We start from the raw sequence: 10,943 nt of genomic DNA on the forward strand, positions 1-10,943 counted from the left end.
GAGTCCATACTCTTGTATTGGCCCAGCTCACCTGCTCCTCACTAGAGCTGCAGCTAACGATTATTTTCAAAATCGATTAGTTAGCCGATTATTACGTTCGATTAATCGGTTAATCGGATAAACAATAAAATACATTTTTAAAAATGGCTCCAGTGATGGACTACTAGTTTGTATTGAAATGGGACTCCTCACCTGCCTAAATATTCTTCTATGTAGCTGCTGGGGGGATGAGTGAAGCGGGATACTTTAAAATGTCAATTGAGTGACATCTATAAGTCTACTGTCACCATTTCCAAGATGGTGGTGCCCGGCAGCAGCCTCAGGCCTTGTGAATGTCTACACAAGGAAGGCTTTTATAGGTTAATAACATGCATATCTAGGTTAATATATAATCACATGGGAAGATAATTTTGAAATAAAATGGGCTAGCGACAGGGTCTCTCAGACTACAGGCTGCAGAATGGATGTCCTCACACAGAACAAAGGGGTAAAGCATCATCACCAATCAGTTTCTTCAAATGACTCATGCTGACAACTCCATGATTTAATGATCTGTTTGCATACGGACTTTGCCTCCTGATTCCTCCTGGGAATTAGATAATGCTCAAGTTCTAGCAGTGCTGTTCCTTAGCTTTTAGTATAGCACCAAAAAAATTAAAATCAGCAGCTTTATTTTGAAACATTTAATAACACCTCAGCTAAAACGATTTAGCATGGTTGCACTCATGCATATATCATTTTTTGGATCAATCATCTTACCGAACTCATTACTGATGTAGGGCATAAAAAGAAACCTTGTTAACAGATGTAATGTGATGTCTAAATAATGTATCCTTGGCAGAAAACAAATATCAGCACTCTGAACAGTTAAGTAAATGAGTTGCATATATATTTTACAGGTTACTGGTTTGTGGGCCAAATACCATTAAATATTGTGTCATGCACAAAAGCCAAGCCAAGGCACTGAAGCTTTTACATACACAAAATAGCATATGATGATGTAGAAGTTTAAAGCATATGGATTGCTTTGAATGCCATAATTTTCACAATTATACTTGCAGAATTCTACTATTATACTAGGGTGTATCTAGAAATCACACTAAAAGTTTGCGGGTCTGTTAGTCAGTTTTCTCGCTGGCAGCCGGAATTTTCCATTAGTGGCCTATTGCACCTCTAATAATAGTCCACCTTTACCATGTTACCGCTTGTATGGCAGACAGGTACCTTTTATAGCACCCCTAATATGCCTAAACATTTGTAGCCAGTTTCACTAAAGCGTATTACAATTACATCATATACATGACTCCCAGGCAAAGTTGTTTGAATGACTAAAAAAAATCCACACACGGTCAGATTTCCTTTGGTCACAGTTTCTACTAATACCCATGTCATTTTTCAATGCCATAAACCAGCGGCGGACAGATTGATTTGGAAGCCAGCAGGATATTTTTAGGAGCCAGGTCCATTGACAACAACAACAAGAGAGAACCTCAAAAGTTAGGTGCCAGCTGTCATTTTTTAAGGTGCATTGGCGACCTGACTCCTGGGATTTGTCCAGCACTCCCATAAGCAGAGGGCGTAAGCTATATTTTACAAACCATTTGCAGACCCTAATAGGGCATTCACATGAGATGCTATGCCTATAATTATTGCTTGCTACTCTAATAAAACAGAAAATTATATAAATAAACTATTAAGCTAGCCTGTTGGCAGCCTCCCGCCCAACATCATTTTATCAGAAAATTACAGGAACTGGGTAAAAAACTCTCCATGAACAGTAACTGCAGTCAATCAGCTGAAATGACTGTTTGGGTATTGTGACACCTGCCAATATTAGCATACAAGAGCCAAGGTGGGAGCATGGATGGAGGAATCTGTTAGATTTTTCTGTTTAGCTTGCAGACTAACCAGAAAAAATGAACACTGAACGGCCAACTGTATCACAAGATAGGGGGAAGTAACTCTATCCCTTTCTAGGCACTTTTTAAAATAGGACATTAGAGCCCTCATTTCTAGGGAAATCTGGATTTGTTGCCTTTGAAATTTTAACTGGTATTCTGTACTGAATACTTGTATGATAATATCACTGGGTGTCTGCTTGTAGCACTCAATTGGCATCATTTGTTTATGAAAACCTGTCTCCCAAGGCTTGCATTTTTTCGTGACTTTCCATGACAGTGTTAGTATGATGAACATCTACCTTGTGAAACCTGGACTTCCCCCTATCTTGTGTTGCAACAATATTTAGAACCAGATCTCTGGACAGCTAGTATACTGGAAACCTAGTTTTACATGCCCCATGAGTCACCTTGCTGTTCAAGCTATACAGTGCACCAGGAGGACACCTACTTCCTGCGAATAACTACTTATGTACTTGTACTAGTTGTTTACTACATGTGTATCAGAAAATGATAATAAACACATAAAACAAAGTGACCACAAAAGAAGAATTGTGTCCAATTAATTCCCAAATCTTCAAATGGTAGATGAATATAAAAACCAAAACAGTGTCCACTTGATTCACAAATACTCCATTGTAAAGTGCATCGCAATTGTGCATATCTAAACAGTCCAAATGTAACTGATCAATTAACTTGCACTCCACAGATCTAGTACCTCCAGATGGTCTGAGAGCTCACCCCTATTCCATCATTTACTGTAGTAGAAAACAGTCCAAATGTGCTTCACATAACACCAAAACACACACTTTGCTTCTTGTGCCAAAAAAATCAAAATCCGACTCCGTGCTCTTATGTGCACTCCTTTCACTCACCAGAATAGATGGGCCATATTTTATATAATGGTCAGATAGCGCTCACAAAACCACCCCAGTGCAAGTCACAGCTCACAGTTAATTCCTCTCCTCCAAGGGTAATTAATACTCAGAGAAAAAATAAAAACATTGCATAGTATAAAATCCTTAAGCAAACTTTATTAAAAGCGGTCATAAAAACTTCCATTCTTGAGCTAAGTAGTATATCTCTTTGACAAAACCTTTAAACATGCTCCGTTCCCGTCCTCTGACTCGTCCCTTCGCTCCCCCTCTGGATAAGGCAGCCGGGGAAAAGATTTATGTTCTTAGAGGCTGGAGCCAGCAACGCGACTGGCTGATGACAGTGGGAACACGGCCACTTAGCGCATTTAGTCATCAAAGACTTTCTCAAAAGCGTTTTTCACGCATGAGAATGTGCAGAAACAAAAAATGCGGAATGCTTGTCGCAAAATAAGCTACATGAGCACACGGTGTGCGAATGTGATGCGCATTAATGCAACGCGCATGTGTGAATGTGGTCTTAGGGTCCAAAGACAATGACAGACTATTCTGGTATTTCACAGAATGTCACACTGACAGCTGGGAGCCACAACATAAAAAGTTACAGTGCATCCAATGCCATTTATTTTAAAATGTTCATTTCGGATAGCGTAGGGAAGCACTAGAACCTATGTCTGTTTTTTTTTTATTGCCTTGGAGATGAACCCTCTCAGTTTGTTCTAGTAACCATTGCCACACGGACTAAAAGTGGGGGAAAATCTAAACTTTTGAGTGGTCACTGTACCAAGAAAAGAGGGGAAATCTTGCAATAGGTCACTTGTTCTGGTGACAACTGTTTAGGAGGGATTTCTCTTAGTCTGGAGAGATGTCCACTCACTTCTTGTGTCACAAGAAGGAAAATCTCTCCACTGGGACATAGGCAGCAAAAAAACAAAACAAAAACAAAAAAACTTTACAGGGGTTTTACCCATTCCCTACTCCCTATTTAACTTTTTATTATTCAATTAATTAATTAATTTTGTATTGTAGCTTTGTGGTTTTTGCATGTGCGGGTTGTTGTTTTCGTTGCTTTTCTGTTTTTCTTGTATGTTGTCCTTTTAAAGTATCACTTAATAGTACTGTTGTTTTAACTGTATTATTGTACCATGATAATAAAGGCTTTCCTTCCATTCCATAACGATATTAAATATCTAACCCTGACACACACAGATATTGGGTCCATTTGGCTTCTTATGTGGTTTAAGGGGCTAGATTCTTGAATATCTCAATTATAAAAAAACAAGTATTTTTGATATAGGCATATTGGTCGTCATCTAAGTGGCTTTTAGTTGTTTTTATTCACTTAGGTGTAATGTTGATAGGTATTGACAATAACAAGGATGGGGAGAAATTTTGTAACTTATATTTCTTAAAAACGCATAGTCTTCTGGAAAAAAAATACAATAAAATAGAGAATTTTTATAAACAAAACAGCAGATCATAAAACAGTGGTGTACATAAAGCTCTTCCTTTTCTTTTTTTACATTTGCGTGAGTTTGGAGTGAGTACTCACAAGTATTAGTGGTGAGTCTGCATCGGATATATAGTTAAATAGTACCTACTGTTTAAATGCTTTGCAGTAAGCAGAGCATATATCTAAAGTTAAACTTTTTTTTCCACTTTTGAATAGATTGGGGAATGGGTAAAACTCCTGTAAACGTTTTTGCTGCCTATGTCACACTGGAGACATTTTTGTTCTTGTGACACTAGCAGTGAGAACTATTAGACTATGTGCCAGTTAAAACCAATTTGTACAACTATTGCACTAATGCCGTTTATATTTCTAAAGGTGGCCATACACTCTACAACCATCGCAAGACCTTAGTCTTGCGATGGTTGTACAGGGATTAAAAAAAACGTACGATCTGCCTATCTTGGACAGGCAGATCGCACTCTCGATCATCGCAAGCCCGCCCCCGAGGGGCGGGCTTCCGATGACCGCAATGCTGAACGGGCAGTGTGCGCGTGCGCACACCGACCCGTTCGGCATTTGTCTTCCGAGCACCGATCTACCCAGCCGAGAATCGTACGATTCCCGGCTGGTTTTCGAACATGCTGGTTCGACGGAAGACGTGCGACCGTACAGTAGAAACGGTAGCACATCTCCGTTCACACTGCTCGATTCTCGTACGATCGCGGGATTTCCCGCGATTCTCGTACGAGAATCGGGCAGTGTATGGGCACCTTAACTGATCACCAATATTACCTATCAGTCAGAATATTTATAGCCCTCGGGAAAAAAGGCTCTTTCTAAATCTATTTGTCTGTACTTTAATATTCCTCTAGTACTTACCAGATATTTCTTTACCACTACAATGAGTGCAATTGGCTGATAGTCACTGAAGATATGGATAACTGACTTTTTGGGAACAGGAATGAAAACAGCTGATGGAATAGTAGCTTGTGTTAGGGAAAGGTATTTGTACAAAAATATTTCTAAAAACCCTAGTAGGTTTGATCTTTACAAACCTTAACTACTCCCCAAGAAACTCCTTCAGGATCAGGATTATACAAAGTCAGAGATTTGTTTTTCTCTGAAAGTGAAAGGTTTTTTTTTTTTGGAGACCTATGTGGAAATCACACCATCCTAATGTTAGTCACTGGTGGAATGTTAAAAGTGAAAGAATCCCATAAACATGACTCACAGATCATGGGAACTAAAATTGGAAAAGGGTGAGCCTATGGAACACATGTTATCTGAAGAGTATCATACAGAGCAGTCAAAGTAACAATTTTTAATTAAATTTCCAGATGCAGGACTATCCCTACCAGTAATAGGATTTTTGGTTTGTTAAACAGGGATGCCAGCATGCCATGAGTCAGCAATAAATGGTATTCCTATTGACCCCTTTGGTAAAGTCTGACTACAGCCCGAGTGTTTTTTTGAACTTTTTCCTGCCGTCTATACTCGCAAAAATATTTCCCCTCACTTTCTGTTCTTGTGACCACAGGGGATGTGAAGGCCGAGCTTAATATGGTTTTAAAAAACATTTCCAACACATTATACTTTATAGGTATGTGTACCAAGGAGGGAGGTTTATAAAAAACGATTTTAAATTGTGACCTTTTTTAACTCTTGTGGAATTAAATTTTTATCTAGCCAAAACCGAGATCTAAACTATTACAAATTAATTTTAAAAAGCCCTTCAGCATACAACATATGCACTCAAAGTAAAACCGTAATTGGCACATTTGCAATTTTTTTTTCTCTTAATGAATAAGCTTTAATGAGCCAGCATTATACATTGTGCAGGTCGCCTCCCAGTAGGCCACGCTCCTCATCCTCCCGGGGTGGGGCTTAGTCATAAGGTCCTCTAAACTTTACTCAACATTTCATTGGCTGACAAAGTTCAGCAAAGTAGTATATCTGGCCATATGAAAATGCACACAAGTGCGCATGCACAATGAACACTAAAAACACAGAGAAACCCAATCTTAAGGTTTATAAACTGCCATCTTAGTGCATTACATTTACAGACACGTGGACATACTGTTGCTTTAGCATTCTTCTAAAGGCTCCAAGAGTCTCAAAAATTGGGGGACTCAAATATGCAAATACTGAGCTCATAAGGGCATGTCCTCTCCTACATCACTAATGGTTAATGAGACCTCCCAACAGATGTAGGAACTATTAGTAAGGTGTGGGAGAGGCTGGACCAGAGCTCAACCCTGAGTGCCGGCTGGTATGTTCTTTACTTGAAGTAAAAAAGGATGCTGACTTTTTATATTTACCCCATATAACCAATAATTCTGATACACAGTTCTCTTCTAAATCTAACAAAATGAATACATAAACATACCTGCTGCTTCAAATAAACATTTTTCTTTGTGATCTTTGCCTGTTCTTTCAAGGTCTCATCTTCATATACTAAAACATAATCAATACGTCTTTGATCATCGTTGAAATATAAGGATTCCGAGTTCTGATTAAATTCAACCTAGGATTAAAAAAAAATATATGTTTTAGTAGAAAAAAAAAACCCCATAAAAACTCTTTATAAAATAAACAGAATTATACACTATATTTACAGAGCTGCATGAGTAAAACTACAGCACCAGGCCTGGTGTGCTGACACCTAACATTTATGTGTGATTTAGTGGAACTAAACTCAAAGTGGAGATTTGCTATATTATAGGGACCATTTTAAAATGTTACTTTTTTGTAAGCAGTGCTCTGAAAAGTGTACCTTTTGTCTGGAATTTGTCCTAAAAAAGTAGTGCACTTTCTGGTAAATGAGGGTGACTAGGCTCTCTTGTGTATCCGGTATAGCTGCAATAAAAGGTACTGCTAATCTCAGGAGAGCCTTGGTGATGTTACTGCTGTGCTGCTCACTGTTGTTCTTGTCGGAGGCTGTGACACGAGGAAGCAAGATGGTGGCCTGCACACAGATACAGTGCTAAACAAGGAGGCATGGTAAGTCGACTCAATATTGGTGACTGTCATTGCCCTCTACCCAGGGACAGATCTAGAGTCTAGTCTCAGGAGGGGCACTGCCAGAATATAATGTGTTGCTTATAGAACAGAATATTGCAATAATACATTACGTTGCAGTTGTTTATGTATAACAGCAATTTTTACTTTTTTTTTTTACACATCCTGACACTTTTGTGGCAGGAATGGAATCTCTGCCAAAAACACTTGGCACATTATGGTCAATAAAATGAGTCTGTCATCCACACTGCATATTACTGCGTTGTAGTGCTGTGGAGCTTTGTGATGCACACGGTCCAGGTACAGTGTGAAGGATGGAAGGCCCCAGACTGAAGGATGGCTGTTCCCCTGCCACTGTGCCACCTCTATCCTCTTCAACCACCACCTCTGTGTCCACTGACCCCCATTCGACTCTTCCCCTGCCACAGTCCCTGTGCCTTATTTGAAATTATGTGGTTCCCATCCATTATTAGAACTGAAGTGGTCGGCACATAAAAGTCTATGGTTCCAACAACATTGAAAAAAATGAATGCTCAGTAGGTAGCCAAGGGTATTGCTTCTCTAACTGTGGGGTTTTCACAGTTCTGTACTTTTGAGAAAACAAAAGGGAACAGAGCGCCACCTCATAGCTTGCTTTCCCTGAGAGTGGGGCTCCAGTCTTATACCCCACTCTCAGGGAAAGCAAGCTATGATTCTGATGGAGGGGGCTTGCCCCTGAAACGCATCAATCTTGGCTGACTGCGGCTGGTGGACGGTGATGTGACCGGAGGCAACCATGGTACATAGTCGGGGCGATACCATGTTGGGTCAACAGACAGTGTGGCCTCTTGTTTGTTGTTAAAGCGTGATGAAAATGTTTGCTTGTGAGTACATATATCCTTTGTTTTATTCATGTTAATAAACAATTTTTTACATGGAAGTGGCGCTCTGCTCCCTTTTGTTTTCTATGTTCGTGGTGGAAGCCCCAGAGCATTGGATGGGCAGCCCCTCAAGTCTGTGTGAAAAACTGTGTTGAAAACTTTGAGTATGCAACAGCAAGTGGATCGTTCAGCTGGCAGCCACTAGCGCCAAGAGTTAAAGAAAACTGTCTGCACTTTTCGAGAGTATAAAGCAGAGGAAAGAGTAATTCAAACATTAAATATACCTTCCCCAGTCCTTTTAAAAAATAATTCCTGGAGTTATTTCTGACAAAGAACCCACAGGACACAAATATTGTAACTACCATGGCTAGCTTTATTTTGAAGGTACAAGCTTCAGAGACCATCATACTTCAGCTTTACAACTGCATAACCTGATAAATCAATTAATGAAAGGAAGGATGAGAATGACAGCTTTGCGCCTTCAAAATGGTAGCCTGCCTACATTTATTGACAGGCTGACATACTAAAAACATTCATCATGGCTTACTGCTTGTTCTGCAATTTGTATAAAGCAGTGTACCAATGATAATTAAAAAAACAGGAAGTCTACAAAGGGTTGGGAACGTGTTCCCTTCCTGACCTTCACCAAGTAAAAATAACTCCGTACTAGTGAATCGCAGACCATAACATTGGAAAATGCTAGCGGCTCCTGGTTAGGAGCTTAAATCAAAATATTACTGTTTAGCATACTATCGAAAACTCCTACATTTTACAACATGTTTTCTTATGGATATTAGTTATATTGTGATTAAATAATTAGAGGATGTATGACGCACTTTATTTACATGATACTTTAAAAAGATAAGAAATTCTCATAACGGGAAGAAAAGATAACGTAGAAATGTAAAGCAACTCTGTTGCTACACTCAGAGTTTGAATAAAAGATGTCCCTATAAAGAAAATTATAAATACTCACCTCACCCTCTGCCCTCACCACCAAATGTCACTATAATGACAGTGGTTTTTGATAAGCAGGGCAGTGGGAGAGCTGCATATTCACAGTCTTCTTTGCAGGGACAAACTAAGTTTGGAGAAGGCGGAGAAGTGAACAATCTAGGACAACATAGCTGAACTGTCACACGTCGGTTCAATAGATCGGGAAGTGAGCAAACACATACAGTCACTCGCTCACTTCTCGATTCTGTCCCTGCAGAGAGCCGTGACTGTCACTCACGTCCCTCTGCAGGGATTCCCCTGTCCGATCCTCCAGCGCTGACTGGAGGAACGAACGAGGAGGGTACAGCTGGCTCTGCCTCTGGATAGTTGCAACAAGTAGAGAACAGGGTTTTTTAGGGGAGGTATACAAAACATTTATGTAAAAATATTAAGTTTATTACATACTTAATAAATAGTATAAAATCATGAGTATAACCATTCTCACATAACACATCCCCATAATACAACTAAAATGTAATACCACATCTAAGTGCATTTGGAGAGTGTAGTATCCAGTCACAACACGTTTCGCATATTGCTTCGTCAGGGGATCATGGATTAATCACCCTAGTGTGGTAACTGATGAGAGATGGAGATTCCTAGACCGAGCGGAGATGGAGATAGTAACCACCGACCCAGCTATTCCGTCTAAATGTTGCCTGGCAATGGGGGACACGCTGGTTTAGATCCAAACGCTGGCTGAGGCGGGACACCGCAAATCCGAGTCATCAGGTTTGGAATACACACAGCTACGCATAGTGGGTATCAAGTGGCTCAAGCATATCATCTGGATAGCTCTGACAGATTAAAGGCGGATCTCTCCCCCCTATCTGGTCCTGGACGCCCCCCCCATTTTTGGTCCCGGGGTCCCCCAGGCAACATTTGGACGGAGTAGCTGGGTCGGTGGTTACTATCCCCGTCTCCGCTCAGTCTAGGAATCTCCATCTCTCATCAGTTACCACACTAGGGTGAATAATCCATGAACCCCTGACGAAGCAATATGCGAAACGTGTTGGGACTGGATACTACACTCTCCAATCGTACTTAGATGTGGTATTAAATGTTATTGATGGAGGTGCCCTCCGCACACCTTTCAGCAGTCCCGGCCAACAATCAAATAAATGGTGCTCGAAGTAACTTCACGGATGGCACCGTGCAAAACACAAGATTGAAGAAAATAGGTCACCAGCACTCCATAAGTTAAAATGAATGAGTCCTTTTAATGGACAATGATGTCACAGAAATCCAACATGAGCCGACGTTTCGGGGCCACACAGGGTCCCTTCTTCAAGGCAAGAGATGTATTAAATGTTAGTTGTATTATGGGGATGTGTTCTATGAGAATGGTTATACTCATGATTTTATACTATTTATTAAATATGTAATAAACTTTATATTTTTATATAAAATGGTTCCAAGCAGTGTTTGTATACCTCCCCAAAAAAACCCTGTTCTCTACTTGTTGCAATTGTTAAAATTTAAGGTGGAGAGGTTGCATCAGGAGACCGCTGGGCTAGCGATTCACGGGTGTGTTTCTGCCTCTAGATAGGCAGAGCCAGCTGTCAATCACACAGCTGGGTGGATCTCGACAGTAATGTCGGGACCCATCCCGGCTGCGGTGGTCTCAGTATACTGCAAGCTGTAGCTCCCGGTATACTGAGCTTTGGGTCACGGGAGGACGCTAGTTTATGTCCTCCTGTGACCCTTAGGAGTACTATGGGAAAAGCACTGACCCCGTAGTTCTCCTTTAAAATATGTAAGATTCACTAGTTTATATAGCTAATTCGACCAAAACCACCATTGGTAATTATGGCTACAGTTCTTTAGTTTCTTTACACCTAAG

The 10,943-nt window shown here is 40.3% G+C and overlaps 1 protein-coding gene across 1 annotated transcript in view; it reads right to left on the reverse strand.

Moving 5' to 3' along the window:
• ANO6 (anoctamin 6) overlaps positions 1-10,943 on the reverse strand; it is an 88,983-nt gene that overhangs the window by 47,694 nt on the left and 30,346 nt on the right. The window contains exon 3 of the mRNA XM_018559481.1: positions 6,613-6,752. Within this exon, the coding sequence (XP_018414983.1) occupies positions 6,613-6,752 (140 nt within the window). The remainder of the gene's footprint in view (positions 1-6,612; positions 6,753-10,943) is intronic.

The sequence above is a fragment of the Nanorana parkeri genome, unplaced genomic scaffold (genome assembly GCF_000935625.1).
Source record: "Nanorana parkeri isolate BGI_ZX_2015 unplaced genomic scaffold, ASM93562v1 scaffold399, whole genome shotgun sequence".
Classification (NCBI taxonomy): Eukaryota; Metazoa; Chordata; class Amphibia; order Anura; family Dicroglossidae; genus Nanorana; species Nanorana parkeri.